Source organism: Lethenteron reissneri, chromosome 38 (genome assembly GCF_015708825.2).
Source record: "Lethenteron reissneri isolate LAM-NWPU_2019-01 chromosome 38, ASM1570882v1, whole genome shotgun sequence".
Classification (NCBI taxonomy): Eukaryota; Metazoa; Chordata; class Hyperoartia; order Petromyzontiformes; family Petromyzontidae; genus Lethenteron; species Lethenteron reissneri.
This window is the reverse complement of record NC_083816.1, coordinates 12,567,610-12,584,973: the sequence shown is the minus strand read 5'-3', so window position 1 is coordinate 12,584,973 and position 17,364 is coordinate 12,567,610. Positions and strand designations below refer to the sequence as shown.

At 48.8% G+C, this 17,364-nt stretch overlaps 1 protein-coding gene across 1 annotated transcript in view; it reads left to right on the top strand.

Annotated features, from left to right (window-relative positions):
- Positions 1-16,478, top strand: part of LOC133351564 (ras association domain-containing protein 1-like) — a 44,445-nt gene extending 27,967 nt beyond the window's left edge. Inside the window, exons 3-7 of the mRNA XM_061566865.1 lie at positions 1,385-1,495; positions 1,882-2,064; positions 2,528-2,651; positions 7,451-7,566; positions 8,362-16,478. Coding sequence (XP_061422849.1) covers positions 1,385-1,495; positions 1,882-2,064; positions 2,528-2,651; positions 7,451-7,566; positions 8,362-8,517 — 690 coding nt within the window. The 3' untranslated portion in view covers positions 8,518-16,478. The remainder of the gene's footprint in view (positions 1-1,384; positions 1,496-1,881; positions 2,065-2,527; positions 2,652-7,450; positions 7,567-8,361) is intronic.
- The last annotated feature ends 886 nt before the right edge of the window (positions 16,479-17,364 follow it).

Genomic DNA, 17,364 nt, shown 5'->3' with positions numbered 1-17,364 from the left:
TGAATGTTGAATGACACATTTAGTGTGTGCACACAAACTTGTTCTGTGCATGAATCCGAGAGTAAATGATGCCATTGAATACGAATGTGAATTGTATGCCCAGTAAAATCACGGGAATGCATGACATTGAATGTTCTTGGGTGAGTGATTGTAAGTGTATGACGTAGTGAGAGTGCTCACGCGAAATTGATTTCTCTAAGACGATGGTACTTTGCAAGCCTACTGACTATCAACAAAGATTCGTTCATGAAGCCATCCATATATAGAGACACAGACACAATTACAACCGAGAGGATGGTTATAAACTGAGGAATCATTGGAAAGATGTCATCAACCACTTTGGGTCATGACTTGATTTTTGTTTTCTTGTCAACCTCCACCGTCAGCAGTGTGGGTGTGTGGAACGAGGTGCAATGCCCCCCATCTCTACCCCCCCTCTCTTTCCCCCTATCTCTACCCCCCGTCTCTCTCCCCCCCCGACCTTGTCTTCTACATTAACATTAGCTGCCCCGCCCATGCTGCTGACACACTTGGACTACGCCCATCTCTGAACCTTTATCAACAGTTTGCCTTTGGAGGCTAACCCCCCTCTCCTTTTCCTGATGACGACCGCCTTGTGTTGCAATCGAAACGAAGTGGGTTTTTTGTTTTTATTTTCTGTCTACGTGTCTTTACCGAAATAACCAAACAATATCATCAAGTTTAAGGATGAGTCATTTTCATGAGTGACCCGGGACTTTCCTCTGTCAGTAGAGAGCGATGCTTGCCAAGTACAGTCCCAATTGATTAATTTGCGGGTACTGGCGTTTTCAAATTTCCTAAATGTAGCCCTGAAGCTGGCACACAGACGGCCTACTCAGGGATCTCTAAGATCTGCTGTGAAGCAGGCGGCGCGTCGTGTTGTGGTCATAATTAGCGTCGTCACCCGTGATCAATCCACTGCTGGGTGAATGCTTGCCCAAAAATCCATTTCCATCAACCAAAGTCCCGCTACGTGACAATTCCGTCAAGACGTACACAAACATACACCACGCCGATTCCACCTCTCCATCTCCACGGTGGACGTACTGTCGTGCACATTCTCGCCTTTGGTGGCCGCTCATCATCCCCTTCAGCATCGAATCCTGACCAAGCACACTTGCTACCCGTCACAGCCCTGCAATTGCTCGCTCATGATATCCGGCCCACTCTTCAACGCTTGCAAGCCATCTTCGATTTCAGCAGTTGATCTCTACCATTGGAAACAAACGTCTTGTACATGTTACAGGCGATGTGCATTCTTGCACATTTTATGTACAGCCCCGAGCACTAGACCTGTTGACGTGCTGCGTGCCACACGGACAGGGGTCGATCGGCTGACCGGTTTATCGTGCGAACGTCACAGAATGGGAACGTGGAGCCGCCCTCGACGAAAGCGGAGCTGCCTCATGACGAGGCAGAGGAGAAGATCTCATCATTCAACCGCGCTGCACCCCGCAACGCGCACATGACGCTGGTGAGACGCTCCGTGAGCCGCCGACCCGCGCATGCACACACGTGTCGCGTCCGTGTATACAACGACAACAACAACGGTCTCATTCGTTCACAATGTACGTATGTTGAACTTCGTTTGTGCAGTACGTGGCCAACCCTGTCGCAATAGCGACAGCGGTAAGGAGTCATGCGTTCTTGATAGAGCCGCCCTCTTGACCTTGACAAGCACACTGACCTTCACCGCAAGGCATCTTTGGGCAGAGGCAAACCCCCACTCGGAGTGGCAGCCACCCGCGTGGGAGGCAAATGCCAGAGCGCGGCGGCGACCCTGGTGGCGGCCCACCGCGGCTCCACTCACCTGCCGCGTGTCCTTGCTCCCTTTGTTCCGGACCGCCGCACCCTCTCCAGCAACCGGACGGCAGCTTCACGGGATTCATCGAGGTGCAGCTCAAGTTCCGCAGCGTCGACGGCTCTGAGAGGGAAGCTGGAGCTGGCCGGGAGAGCGGCGGCGATGGTGGTGGCGGCGGTGCGACCGGTGCTGCCCGCAAGCTCAAGAGGCGCTCGGCACGTAGTGGAGAGAGCACTAAGCAGGTACGGCGCTGGCGACCACAACGGTTGAATGAGAACAGGGTGGCAAGCGACAAGGCCACGGTCGCTGACAGGGGAGTGGTAAACTGGCACTGACCTATTGAGCCCCAGTCTACCATAGCCCTGACAGCCAGTCCTACCACTTTCGATTACCATGGTTGCTAATCAGCACCTAGCACGAAACTCAACCCCTGACCTTATCCCAGCACCTAACATAACCTCGCTTTTCTCCTCCTGTGGCTGACCGACTCTCCTCTCCGTTTCTCTTCTTCTGTCGCGTGCGATGGCAGTGGCGGTACGTTCAGGAAACTAAATGCCAATGTCGAGGTCTGTCGGCGACGACGAGAGGAGAGAGTTTGTGTCGTGCAGACTCTCTCTGTGCGTGAAGTGTCTTCGTATACCCCATCTCTATTTGTTAATGAACTCTGCACGCTCCCCTCCCCGCGGCGCTGCCGGCACGTCCCAGGTTCACTTGAGCAGCCGGACGAGCGCTCTGGAGGTGTCCGAGGCCCTGGTCGCTCGCTTCCGCAGCGGCAACTCCCTGCAGCCGCGCTTCGCCCTCTTCAAGTGCACACAGCGCGACGGGCAGGGTGAGCTCAGCTTAGCCCGACGCATTCTCTTCGCTCGCGATCTTCGCTCGCTGGAAGGACGCTTCACCAGTTTCCCGCGGTTCTCTGCCGGGGGGAGGGTCCCCCCATCGCCGTGTTCAGCCAAATCGTTGAGAGCCCCGATGGAGGCGATGCCCCCGCTCAGGCGAGCGACGGCACGGCGGCCGACTCCCTCCGGGCCTTGCTCGTCTTTGTCGGAGAATTTAGGCCAGGGGTGGAAATTCCACATTCCCGTAAAGTGGCCCAGTATCCATAGCAAAACCACTGTTGTCTTTGAACGAAGTTGTACTAATTTTATTGAACGATGAGGGATGAGAGGCCGAGTGAACTCCCAGCTGGTCGTGGTGCCACCTGACCAGCTATGCACAGGTGCAGGGCGTGTAGCGATGTATTGATGCATCAAGTGGTATTGATTCGTAAGCTCGCGATACGCACAGGGAACCATCTAAATTGCCGCAATGCATTGCATCGCCAGGGCGATGAAACGGTGCACCCCCTGACTAAGCTCCATCTGTCCCGTCTGTACGGGATAGAGCGTTGCCCCCTCACACACGTATGTATTCTCCAACTGCTCCGGTTTACTCCCACATACATAAACGCTCATAATTAATTGGCTAAAAACATCTTTATAACATATGCACCTCCGTGCATTGCAAATTACGCAGCGCTGTCAGATGCATTTGCGTGAATGGCGGTACTCTATACGAGCTCAAATTTATTAATATATTTACCGTACATTTATTTTTGCGTAAGGTTGAAGCAGCCTCAATTTAATACTATCTGGTGTGGTGTGTAAACATCGCCACTTGGCAGACAAGGGCAGTCAGCTGTGGTGCAGCCCACATCACCCAGCTCTTTTCCAATTCTGGCCTTAATAGGTGCTCCTTAGCAGCACTTTCCCCCGTGGTCTCCGAGGCCAATGGGGGATCTCTGTAAGTAAACTCCGCGTGTGTACAGCCCGAAATCCCTTGGCACAAACAAACCCCTTTATGGCCACGTGGCTTCACACTGCACACAGGTCTCTTAAACCATCTCTCGACACATACAGTGTTTACACTATGGGGACCTCATTTGCCAGTAAAAATATGATAATTGGTTCTTTACCCTTCTATCTGGCAACAAAACTGACACCTTTTTGCAAGGAGTCATGTTTGCATAGACCGCAATACCTGCAGTCATAAATACAAACAAAAGACATAACTCTGATGATGTGCACTGTCCTTGAAGTTGATTGGTCCACACCCGAGACAGCTTTCCTTCGAGCCTAGTCTCATATGGGTTGGACCAGATGACGCCAAAAGGCGCCTTTTGGCGTCATCTGGTCCAACCCATATGAGACTAGGCTCGAAGGAAAGCTGTCTCGGGTGTGGACCAATCAACTTCAAGGACAGTGCACATCATCAGAGTTATGTCTTTTGTTTGTATTTATGACTGCAGGTATTGCGGTCTATGCAAACATGACTCCTTGCAAAAAGGTGTCAGTTTTGTTGCCAGATAGAAGGGTAAAGAACCAATTATCACATACAGTGTTGTTTTAGGGCATGCTAAGCACATTCCCCGTCGTTTAAGGCTTCAGAGTTTAAATCACGCAAAAGAGAAACACGGTGGATTGAAAAAAATAATTCCAAAATATTGAGAGGTTGTGAATGTGAGCGTGTGCCCTTGTCACGTGACGATGCCTGCTGCTGTTGCTGTACAATGGCAGAGGCGTCGTGCCGACTCCACCACGGTTCTGTGGTAGCCTTTGAAGCGCCGGCGCTTTGTGTAGATGTAGATAATTGCGGAGTTAAGTGCAATGTAAAATTGAGTCCAAATCTTTTATACAAATGCAGCTTGATGCATGTATTTCATAATTATTATGAGTGGTATTATTCCTGGGGTTGTGGAAAAAATTATGTAAGTTTTAATCAGTCTGCATACTTGATGACTTCAGTCTTTTCCAACCCCCGGTCTTTTCCACGCTGCACATATGGCAAGAGCATCTGGAATTCCGAGCGCATACTTTTCAGAATTTCCTTGACTCTGATTAAACGCTCTGCATCACACCACCTTGACTTAACGAATCGTAACTAATTACATGAGCCGTCCGTAATGGCATAGCATGCGTGGACAAATAAGCCCACGTGTACACACGCACTCACGCACGCACGCAGTGCTTCCAGCTTCATCGATTGTCAGGCAAGGGCTGTTTGCGAGCAGCTATGAAGGGCAGTACAGGTGGTGTTCAGTGCAATTTATGCCCAGCTGCTTTATCTTCCCACTGCTGATGTTGACACTGATTCATTATCTTAGTTTTAGGGAAAGGGAAGAGAGAGTGCTGACCGAATTTGGGAGACTGGTCACTGCCGTTCCCTGAAGTGCGCAACATTTTTTTCCGACGCGATATTCTCCTTGAGATCAAGAAGTCATCACGGCCAGTGCCACCGATGCTACCACACATTGCCGTCACTTATTTCCTATTTCCAAATCCTACAACTGTCGTACAGTTCATATTTGACCTTCGAGGTCTGCTCAATAAAATTCAACCGTCTGGCTCGAGGTCTACCCCGCGGTCTTCCCCGCTGGGTGCCACCCCAGTCCCTGTCTCGGTGCCCCCCACCGCCACCCTGCACACGTGCCCCACACAAAATACGCTAAGGGGTACTCATTTATCAATCGTGGATGGATGATGGGATATTTTGGTAATTCTATACCGAGTAATTTTACAAGCGAAACTGCTGCAAGAAACCTGCTTGCTGTACTGCCACCTCACAGCCCAAAAGGTTCCAGGTCTCAAGCACAACATGATATCTGCATGATCCACCAGGCGTGTCATGCTTTCCACGTGTTTATTGTGTCAGAGTCGCTTGGGATTAAATGTCATCTTATTTCATGGTAATTGACAATTTTATGGTAGGACATTTTAAAAAAAAAACTCAACAATACCGGTGACCTAATTTAAGTTTGATCAAATGTGTACCAAATGTGAAACTCTGATTTTTATAGTTTTCCATTCGGCGCATGACCTCCAGGGGCCATTGCCACAAATCAAGGTTAAACAGCAGAATTCCACACAGGGAGTTGGAGGCTTTTGTTGAAAATACCTTCACCAAAACTGGTCATTCAAGAGGCTTAGCCCAGGAAAGAGTCAAAAGTAAAATTGAAAGGCTCTCTCGGCTCAAATGTCACAGTGGTCATGGCCCTGAGTCGGTGGTGTTATCTGTAGGACGACCACTGTTGACTTTCCACAAAGTGGTACTTGGTTTACGAACGATAGAAGGATGATGGGCTGATTTTGTCCCCGACTGCATATGAACGTTTCACCTTCCAAATATGAGCCAAGTGCTCTACCTGCAATGCCACCTGAACCAGATGAATAATGAACACTGTTGGTGCGTCTTCCATTGTGAGTATCATCTCCTGCTTCAAGTTTGCGCTCATTATTAAGTGGTGGAAAAGCCTTCTCACATTTTCAAGTCCACGTTTCAGGCACTGTCAACAGACCCCTTGAAATATCAGACGCACCTAAGCTGCGTTACCCACACAGCTGCAATCAGACACGCGGACAATGTCGAACGGCGCTTATCCGGTACCCTCGTTTGCCTTTGGGACTTAGGGCTGCCGCAGATTTCTAAGGACGCTCCTTATTCCCAAAGCTGCCTGATTGGCTGCCTGCCTGACCAGCTGGTGAGGGTTACCACCTCTGCGGTACCAACAAAATGTACACGTATCATGGGATTGAGAATATGTTACGGTACAGAAGGCCACGTAACTGCGAATAATCGCGTTGTCCAGAGTGGCGTAATATCATTGTTGTTATTGTTATGCAACTGACAACAACCGGGACTTTCAGTTCCTCCGGGAAGACTGCAATATTTCTTAGGTCAGCAGCTACCCCAAAACTATTGGCGTCCTGGAAAATCCAGGACAGGTGGGAACCCCCCAGCCGGCCAGCTGGCGGTGCCGGCTGGCTGGGCAGCACGTTGCCTATTTAAGGAAGGCGGCTGGGAGCAGGGAAGGAGCGCGGGCTGAGAACGCCGCCGCTGCATGGAGACGCCAGCCATTCCTGAGCGCCGGCCAGGAGACACGGCGGTGGAGCCGGCCTCAAGTGGCTTCGTTCCGCCGCTCGTTGCGATGCCGAGCCGCGGACGGGCGGGCGGGCGCCTTCATGCGTCCCGCACAGCCCTGCCAGCGATTGCAGAGGGATAGACCGGCCGAAGAGCGACGTAGATGTAATGTAGATGTAATGTAGATGTGATGCGATCGCGATGTCTTGGTGACCTCCGGCCAAAAAGGTGAAGTCCAGGAAGTTGGAGTGTGTGGTGCATATTCCACGTGCGTCGCTCCGACTTGCTGGTGGCTCACCTGAAGATGCTTGACGCAGTTCCAAGTGGCCCGTCATATCCAATTGATAAATTTGGCTGAGAATCATTCCTTCAACTTTTTGGTGAGCTGAAACGACGCTTGACACGTTGAACGCTGTACACGTGGGCATTTCATTTGCGTGGTGGCTATATTGGATGGTGGAGGGTTTCACGGCATAAATTTAGCCAGATCATTACCTGACTTTCCCCAAAAATGAATTATGAATCATGATATCGGCTGTGTTAGCCTATCATGTTAAATAAACAACTTCCTTGCCTATCTGAACCTGACCTGTTCCATTGAGTGCATTAAACTGTGACGCAGTCCCTTTGGCTTCACATCCCGCACGGCTGCATTCGCACGCTCGGAAGAGCCGAACGAGCGTGGTGGGGGTGCGGCGATGCCTCACGGCGCTGCGTCTGCTCTGTGTCTGGCAGGCTGCCACCGCAAGCTGGGCGACGCGGAGCGGCCGCTGCTGGTGAGGCTGCTCGCCGGGCCCGACCCCAACGCGCTCAGCTTCCTGCTGCAAGAGAACGAGACCAGAGAAGTTATTGTGAGTGGGAGAGACTATCCCATCTTTGTTCACCTCGGTTCACAATTACAAAAGCAATACAAATACAGCAGCTTAGCAAATAGCAATCGGACCCAACACAAAAACTGCGTCACTTGACAACTTAAAAATGATGTACGAACACAAATCTAAGTTAAATGTTAAATTCTGTGACTGTGCTTGCATGCCTGTGTGGGGTTGTGCACGTGTGACGGTGTAGGCCTCCTCTAGGTCGATTCGGCCTCAAATGAGTACCTTTTGTAATGTGTTAACATCACTAAGGTGGCCGGGCGTGGTGCTGGCCACCCCTCCCCTTGTGCCGATCCGCTCTTCATAGGTGCTCGCTAACAGCACTTGCCCCAACAGTCTGTTAAGGCTACACGGGGAATCTTTATCTTTTGGTTGTGTGCCTATGACAAAAATCACACGGAATGCGTCCGCTCTCGTCCGATCTGGGAAACTAAGCAGGAGCAGGAATTGAGTGAGCCTGGAGAGTGCCCAGGTGGCCGACGAGCTTGCACAGACAGAGAGAGTTACCATTGGCTGCGAGGGGCTACATGGTGGACAGTGCAGAAAAATCCATTGCTGTGCTGTACTGCTTCCGTCTCTGTGCTTCCCACCAGCACCAACCCACACACGTGCAGATGTGCGCACGTGAACGCTTGTATGGCTCGTGTGCGCACGCGCGCGATCGCGCGATTGTGCGCCCGTGAATACAGGCGCACGCAGAACTCTTTGCACGCACGCGCGGCTTTGCGGGCGCGCGTAACGGTTACGCGCGTGCGTCCGCGTGTGTAGTGGGAAGCGTTCTCCATCCCGGAGCTCAAGAACTTCCTGAGGATCCTGGAGCGCGAGGAGCGGGAGCACGTGCGGCGGGTGGAGGAGAAGTTCTCGCGCTACCGCGGCCTCCTGCGGGACGCAATGGCGGGCGGCGGCGCTCCGCCCCACGCCTGAGCGGCGGCCGCCACCCTCCCGCACGCGCCGTGGGAACGACCGCGCCGTGGGATTGGACCGACTCGGCGGCCGATTTGACGAACGCGGCCTCAAGAGGCGGCGTCGATGAACAGGAGATGAGGAGGCCGTCCCTGTGGGGAGGGTCGGCCTTCCTTTCGAGCCATAGTGGCCCGCGAGGCCCACCGCCCGTGAGCGGCCACGTGGTCTCTGTGGCCTGCACTGACTTCCATGGGTTGGGGCTGTGACGTCATGATGAGCAAATGCGTAAAATGACATAATCACAATCACCAAAAAAAATAAGTTTTTATTTATGCGGAACGAATACAGGTAATGTTACTTTCACAGGTTCATTTGCTTTTTGTTAAGGAGTAAAAATTATTGGAAGGCTTTAATTAAATTAATTATTTGTGTTATTATAATTTCGGATTGTTTGCTTTTGGTACATTTTCTGTGTTGACTCCAAATAATGATGACTTTTTTTTTATGCAGGTAGCTGCTTGTTTGTTGGTGTGAGTCTGTATGTGAAGTGGTGGCCTCGTGGTTAGCACACTGCACTATGATCCTGGTTACCCAGGTTCTATTTCTGGCCCTGAATTTCCCCTTTGGCGAACTCGGCATAGAATTAATACTTAGTGTTATGTGGCCCACGTTAACGAGAGGAAACAAAGGTGGCCAGGAATGTCGCTTGCCACACCTTTGCAAGCTTTGCTGGCCTTAGTGCTTGATAATCGCAATTGCCCTGGCAGTTCATGAGGCTCAACAGAGGATCTTTATCTTGCTGCGTGCGTGGAGAGCGGCAGTGCAGCGGTTATCATGCCGCCTTATGAACCTCGAGACCCGAGCTACATTCCCTTTTACGGCCAACTTCAGGACGAATATCTGAACCGGTCCGGGGCCTCACCTCGGTCAACTCAACCTTATGTGAATACCTGGTGCGGTGTATAAACATCACTACCGGGGTGACAAATGCGGCCGGGTGTGGTGATAGCCACACCACCCCCTCTTATGCTGCATCCGCCTTCATAGGTGCTGCTCTCTAATGGAACTTGCCCCAACAGTCTGTCACGATTGTACGGGGAGTCTTTGTGTGTGCTTGCCCACATAAGCGACCATTTCGTCTTCACCTTGCGATGTCTGTGATCCTGTGAAGTTGCAAGTCGTTTGGTGGGCTCCGTGGGCCTGTCCCAGAAACTCTTCTGTGCTTCTTTGCATCATCTACAACGTTTACCGCTTGCAGATAGCCGCTGACCTCTGCTTCTTCCTACCGAGACAATCTATACCGGTGTCTAAGTGAGTGAGTGTGTGAATGTATGCGAAGTGTGAGTCCTACAGTGGACATGCTAACATTTGACTCGTGACATCGGCTCTCAAGAACGCTCTTCACCGAGTGAGTCTCTATGTGTAGACACAGGCCCGAGCGGAGCGTTGTAGTTGAGCCACACGCTGTAAGGACGGCGATGTGCGGGTGAATGCTTACAAGGAATAGAGCGATATCTTGACTCCAAAGTACTTTCCCCTTGTCCCTGGAATGGGTGCGACTGAGTTGGATGGGGCCTCCACTGCTGAAGCTCAAGCAGATAGTGCTCAGTTTGATGTCACCGATTGGACTCTGGGGGCACAACTGAAGTCAAGCACCGTGATACAATGATGTGGATGTCATTTCCCTGCTCGAAGTAGATGGTTGATAAATTATACTGCCAGGGAATATAATTCATCATAATCATCGTTATCAGACAGTCAATCTACTGTTGGATGAAGGTTTTCCCAAAGGCGTCGCCAACCCCCACGGATATGCGATGTAACAATTCGCTGAGCAGCGGCACACGAGCTCTCTTCATCGCTCTAGATTTGAAGCTCTCTTCATCGCTCCATCTGGGTGGATGTTCTCCTTTCCGAACTACTTATGGAATATTCCTGTGGTGGTGACGAGTCAGGCCACGGTGTCCCGCCGCTGTTGATTCACCACCCAGTTAAGGAGCCTCACGAGGTATGGTGATGATGATGATGAGAAGTCATTCTTCACAGGCAGTCGATACCAATTGCGTCCCGTGATGTTAGCACAGTACTCTACATGAAATCCACGCAACATTTTTCTATTCAAGCAGAGAACAATTGAAATGCCCCCTCCTTCCATCCATCAACCAAATGACCATCAACGGCTCGCATTTTATGAGCAAAGCCATAACCGCATTATTATTATGACTTAAAAAAATATACGTTCTGCTTTCAACTCAAATTACAAAAACACACCCTACGTCGTCTGAGAATTCTACAGTACACGCACTGAATTACACGTTGCATTTCAAACCTAAAGACTCGCTTGCAAGCATTGGCCTACCTCCGGGTATCACGGTGACTCTGCCTATGGGTGAGCAGACTCGGCGGTGGGTGACATGCGTTCGTGGTTGTGCGTATTTGCTAGGAACTTATTCGATATAAACTTTGGTGCTTTCCACTTGACAGCAGCCGATATGGCCTTAGCAGCTATTGCCCTTAGCTTGTCCTTTGCTGGCTTCAAGTTGTGGCACCTGTGCATGTCATTTTCAATGACTTCGTCTCGTGCAGTCGGTCTCTGCTGCTTTCATGAGATCTAGCCCAGTGGCTTTTTAGTTTTCCCAGGGCTTCCTGGGTGGGAAGCGCGGCTTCTGCGTGACCTGCAGTGGTCTCGTGCTTCGTGTCATTGACAGAAACCATTCTGCTTGCGCACGCCCTGCCAGTCTCGCCGTCCGATATTCAGAAGTCGTTCGCGTGTATGGTGGAGAGGGAGTGGGCTTTATTTATTTGCAAATATGAATGCTGGACGTGTTCGTGGAGGTGCGCGCATCTCCTCCCAGCAGAAATAAAGCAGCGCCCTTGAAGGGAAGAGCAAATCTGTTGAGAGTTAGCGATTTAAAGAAGACTGGACAGGGACAGATACTTGTATTGATGACGTGGTGTTGTAGTATTTGCTTTTATCCTGGAACGTGGAGTTGGCACATGCGCTCTTTCTTCTTCAAGAGCAGCCAAGGGATCTTGAATATCCACAGTGAGCAGGTCCTTGTGTCTGAGCCCCTTCGCACGGACAGCGCTTCGTACAGCACGGAGCCCCTGGTATTTGGATATCAAGAGGACTGGCTCAAAAGGGAGTGTCCCCTCTTCTGAGCAACCACCATCACTTTGTTAAGCAACATTTTTTCATCTGCTGATTCTGAGCCAGTGATGGAAATTCCACATTCCTGTGGCGGGGTCAAGTATATCAACATTAAAATGTAATTTAGACACTACCACCAAATCGTGCCGCCTAACAAAGCGGTGTCCGTGTTACCGACCCCAGAGGATGGTAACGGAATGCGATGGCCCTGTCCAGGATTTGAACTTGTCTCATTGTGGGGAGTTCTTCTGCCAACTGAGCTGTATCCCAGCCAAAACCAATGTTTATGGTCACATTTGGCAGCAAATACTACTACAGTTATTAATGATGATAACAGAACGGGTGGTAATTGTGAAGTGGCTTTGCAAGCAGCACCCTGAATGTACATGCCCTCCTCGTTACTGTCATGTCGTAAATACGACCCTGTTCTATTAAGTGTGGTGTTGTTATTTTTATATTTATAGGATGGTTTAAATTGTTAGTCAAGATCAATGTGAACTGTTAAACTTGTGTGTGCATTTTCAGTCAGTCAACTCTTTGTTAGATTTATTTAAAGATATCAGACAATGTAAATAGAATATGGTACAGTGGTTGTCCTATGTAGACTGACCACCGCCATGGAAATGTGGAATTACTACCACTGGCTCAGGGCTGCCAATGGAGATAAGTTTCAGCAATTTTGGCTTTAACTTGAAGTACAGTATATATATATTTTATTGAATATATTGATTTGAATATTAATTTGATTCTTAGGATGAAAAAGGAAGGGATGCTATGAAGCTCCTGATTGGTGCAAACTCGCCAGGTGTGGCGATGTCTGATTTGCTGTTCGGACATGCAGGTAGAGACTTTAATCTAAGCTTCAATGATCTGCTTGGTTCCCTTGTTCTTCAGACAATGCTTTTTGACCAAAGCCAATTTATTGGGTTTAGGTCTCACCAGTGCTGGTGGTATTTAGCTGCCTTGAGTTGGGTGAATGTTTAGAACCTGAGATTTGAAATGAGCAAGGATTTAATACCTGGATGGAGTAAGGCCCCTTCAGTAAAATGTGAGAGTGAGCTTTTACATTTTTTTGTAATTTAAATGTGTTTGATCCATAATTCTGGTTGTAAATTTTCTTGAAATATAAATAAAATGTAAGGCAGTTTTACAAAAAGTCTTAAACGCGGTTTCTTTATGACAAAAAGCAGATGGTTAATTTGAGGAAGTAGATACAATAGGTGACGATGTGAGGAAAGAGTTTGATGTGTGTGAGACAGAGGTGATCTTGCAGTATTGTGAAATATACTCAAGGGGAGGTGATGCAGGTTTAAGGTGTTTGTAAGTTGCAAGATGGTTGGTGGTGGGAGACATTTCGATTGCACTTGGAAAGGGAATTGTGTTGAGAGAAACCGTAACGATGGCTGCATACTGCTGTTTTGAAGAGCCGTGGGCGAGCGGGCATGTGAAGTTGCCCTCCACGGTTATAAGCAGTCGGTACGTTTTAACAAAATCAGTGCTGTGAATTAGACGGCGAGATTTGTCACTGCTCTCAGTTATAGCTGAGATGCACGTTATCACATTTGTGTAATATAAAAGTGATGTATTTAAACGATACATGAGAGATTTGTAATTCAAATGAGAGATATACACACAAGGCTACTGTTTATAAACGGAGAGAGAGCTGGAACTCAGAATTTATCTGCGTGGGTGGACACCAAACAGCCCTGGTGGTGGTGGTGGTGCTTCTGCACCCCACAAACTGCACGTGTCCCTGGCCACTGCGTGGCGGCAGCAGCGGCGGCCTCGCTCGCTACGCCGCCTACCCGCTAAGCCAAGACTGTGAAACCAGTAGTAGTACATATACATAGGCCAAAGGATGTGCAATATGTTTGAATCAAAGGCTATTATTGATGTACTGCTCAAATCCGGTCCTTCGGCTTCTCGCGCGTGTGCGAGTCTTCTCTGCTTTCTTTAACTTATTGTTCATTCTATATCGACTGCATTCGCGCCAGATGTACCAGATGTCGTCGTCGCAGCAGCGTTGATGAGCGGGCACTGCGGTCCCCTTCACTGCGAGTCTTTAAATCGCTTCCTCCTCCTCCCCTGCCGCTGCTGCTGCCGCATGAAATGTCGCCCCGTGTCATCTCGTGTTGGCTGGCTGGAGGTACTGGTGATGGACAATGAAGTTTTATGCTGAAGACTTGTAACGCATTGCTCTGCTTCTTGGAGATGGGGGTTAAAAGCCATCCATCCCTCTGAATGGACAATGCGTGACGATGATAATGTATTGTCGAAAAACCAGGGGTGGATTCGTTAGCTAATGGGAGTGGAGTTTATCTTATGACCTTGGATAACCATGGTAGGATGGGAGTGAGACTTGGACGCTGGCACTTACACATTGCTACGAGCTATGATGCACGTTTGCTGTTAGCAGACAAATAGCTAGGCGATGATACCGAGCGGAGCAATAATAAGAGTACAGTTGTATTGCGCTTATATTTTTTACAAATGCTGCATTGTAGATTCTGGATAGTTGTACTCATGGAGATTAATCAGGGTATTTTAACATCGATGATTCTATAACCGGTTGACGGATGACGGCACGAATAAAAATGCATGTTTTGAGCTGGTACTGTGGTGTCGTTTCACGCGAAAGAGAAACTCGAGTTGTTTACACGAAAAGTGTAAATATGTGGAAGGTGAAACACGTGGCGCTGTTGCTGATGTTATCAACATGTGTGCAGCAAATCGTGTTTCTGGGCATGTGGTAATGATTGAGAAGGATTCCTCGATATGGGTCATCAAATGCGTGCCTGCTACCGGCGGTGATGTTTTCTCATGGCGATTCGTAATGGCCACGTCATGGCAGCGAACGCGGGTCGTTGAGATCCCGATTTCAAATGTGGACCCCAGTTGCCCGTGATCAGACTGGGTTCTCTTGCAGCGAGTTGATGGTGGTCTTAGCCTGGTCACGAATGACGCCACAAAAAAAACTCCCAGAATAATAGTTGGTGTTATTGTTTCACGACATGGTGAATATTCCAGCTGAGGAATACAGAACAGATTTAGGCGCATTACCTTGTGATGAATGCTGTCTGCAGGCCGGATAATAGATGCATCACCTTTTGTGGATCATTACGTACCATTGTCATTTTGTAGGCCATTCTCTAACACAAGGTGAGGTGTAATGCTCGACCCGAGAATTATAATGAATTCATTTGCCTTGTGACGTGATGCTGATAGCACAATCGAATAATTGGAACACGATGGGTATTTAAAGAGTTTTGCCAGGCAATTGCTGGTGTTCAACTAACTTCGCGTTGTCATACGAAGCATATATTTCCACTTTCACGTTTTGCCATTTGGATAGTTTTCTAAGCAGTATCATAATTATTGTATTGATAGAATCAGACTGTGCTAGCATATGACTAACAAAAGCTTTGTTCTGTTCGTCTCATCGCCCCCTTCATTTACAGGCAAAAATCCGTTTAATTTTAAGTTTGTCAGTGTCGTTTTCTGTAGCGTTACATTTCAAATGTAACAGCATTTCTGAAATGTTTAAATAAAAAGAAGAACAATCATCAGATTATCTGGCAATGACTTTCAGTGTAACCGAATGCTCGGCTTCTCAAGTCAGAAATGTGCGGCTGCCTATGTGCTCTGTAAAATGAGCAGTTTGAGAACACGTGGTCATACCTGTCAACCCCTTATCAGTGCCTACTTGTTACAGACCAGTTCAGACCTTATTGGTCAACCCGTGCCCTTATAAATCTTAACGTTCATCACAAGGGAGAAACACAAATAGACAAAACATGACAAAGCTTTCGTGACTGCAGGAATTCATATTCTTTGGGTCTTTCGGTAAAGCCACGTAGATATACAAAAATAAAAAAATAAATATCACGACATTTCAATCGATGTGTTACAGGTGATGACGATTGCTTGTATTTCGATCAAAAAGTCGTGATATTTTTTAAATTATTTCTTCTACCTCTACGTGGCTTTACCGAAAGACCCAAAGAATAGACAAAACATGTTGCTCGTAACGGCTGTATGGACCTGAACTCTCCTGTACACGAATGTGGGTAAACCGTATGGGTTGACATGTGTGCTATGTTGACATGTATGCTATGTTGACATGTATGCTATGTTGAGTGAGCGGTCAAATATATTCTATCCATAAGATTTTTTAATGGCTTAGATCGCGTAAATATAAATGTGTCGTTAAACCCGCCGCCACCCGACACATCCAACTCGTAAGGTTTGTCACGTAAACAGAACGTGCCAATTCGTCACTAGTTCAGCACTAACCGGTGTGTTGGGGAGTAAAACCACAACATTTACAATCAGAGTACGACGTTTCACCGGGTTTAACGATGCATTTATATTACCGCGATCTAACCCAACAAACCTCAATAATATTGGTCGCGAAAGGCGACGTGTTAAACCAATTCTATTCTATGCGGTCGCAATCGACTCGTCTTGGGAAGCTCAAATACGGAGTCCAAAGTGCGGCAGATCAATGTCCTTGCGGTTCTGCAGCTGCTGTTGTTTTGGCTGTTTAACAACGGGCGGACACCGCATTCTCTGGATTTTGAAGATGCTGCCCTGCAAAGTAAGAGATGTACCCCGTAGAGCGTGTGTGATTATAATTTAACACAAATCTGGTCCAGCACACACCGACGCGCCAAAACGCGACGTTAGCCACTGCCGAGAAACACTCAATCCGGTGCTCACATCGTCGTTTCCTGGTTGTGGTATTTTACTAAAGACCAGTACTGACATCACATTGTGCTGACTGATCGCGTGTTACCCGAGCATGTGCGCTCAATAAAGTGCATCGACTGTAGCTCACGCGTTTGACCGCCTCTCGACACACAACGTGGCCGTGAGTCTCCGCGAGGTCTCCGTGTCACATGCGCCGTCGTCGTGCCGCTCGGGAGCTCAGCGCCAGCCACTGACGTGCAACACGCGTATGGACACAGCAGCAGCAGCACGACTACGCGCTACTTCCCCTGCGTTGTGTGCGTCCCAATGCGAGTGGCTAGGAGCAGGACTTTCCTGCCATTGCCGAGCAAAGGTGCCTGGAATGTTGGGTCACTGAATAACCAATGCCGTCATTTGCATGCGGCAGCGTTTCTCCAAATTCTTGTGCATCCATAGGCCAGGTTTAAAACAAAGTTATAATACACAAACCGCCAACGTTAAAATGGATTCTCATCTGAATTCTGCATTCATGTCACCCCGTATTTCAGCAGGGAGATCCATGAACTTGCCCGACAATGCAAGCTCCACATACACATTTTGTCGAGACTTGTGTTAAGCACTGCTTGCAAGCACCGATTAAGAACCATTTAAGATACATAAGTGGGTATAAGTCTGCACCATACCCAGTCTTCTTCGTGCTGGTAATTACAGTGCAGTATAAATGGTACGATATTGTTTTTAGGCTGAGTATATCTAGAAGAGGTCCACGCCAGCTTCCGGCACCGTACTTGCTAGGATTTGAGCCCAGCGCCAGGGCCGTGGGGGGGGGGGGGGGCAGCGCCAGCCGCCGACTGGGACGTGCGCGGGTGCTCATCTCTGCAGCCGTCGGCGCCCTTGGAGACTCGTAACTCCACGGAGTTCAGCACAGATACAGCGTACACTCGCATGTTACCTTACAGTCAAATAGTGTTTGTATATTTAGACTGATTAGTACCAGACTCCCACATGCAATTGCTACACACGGGTTT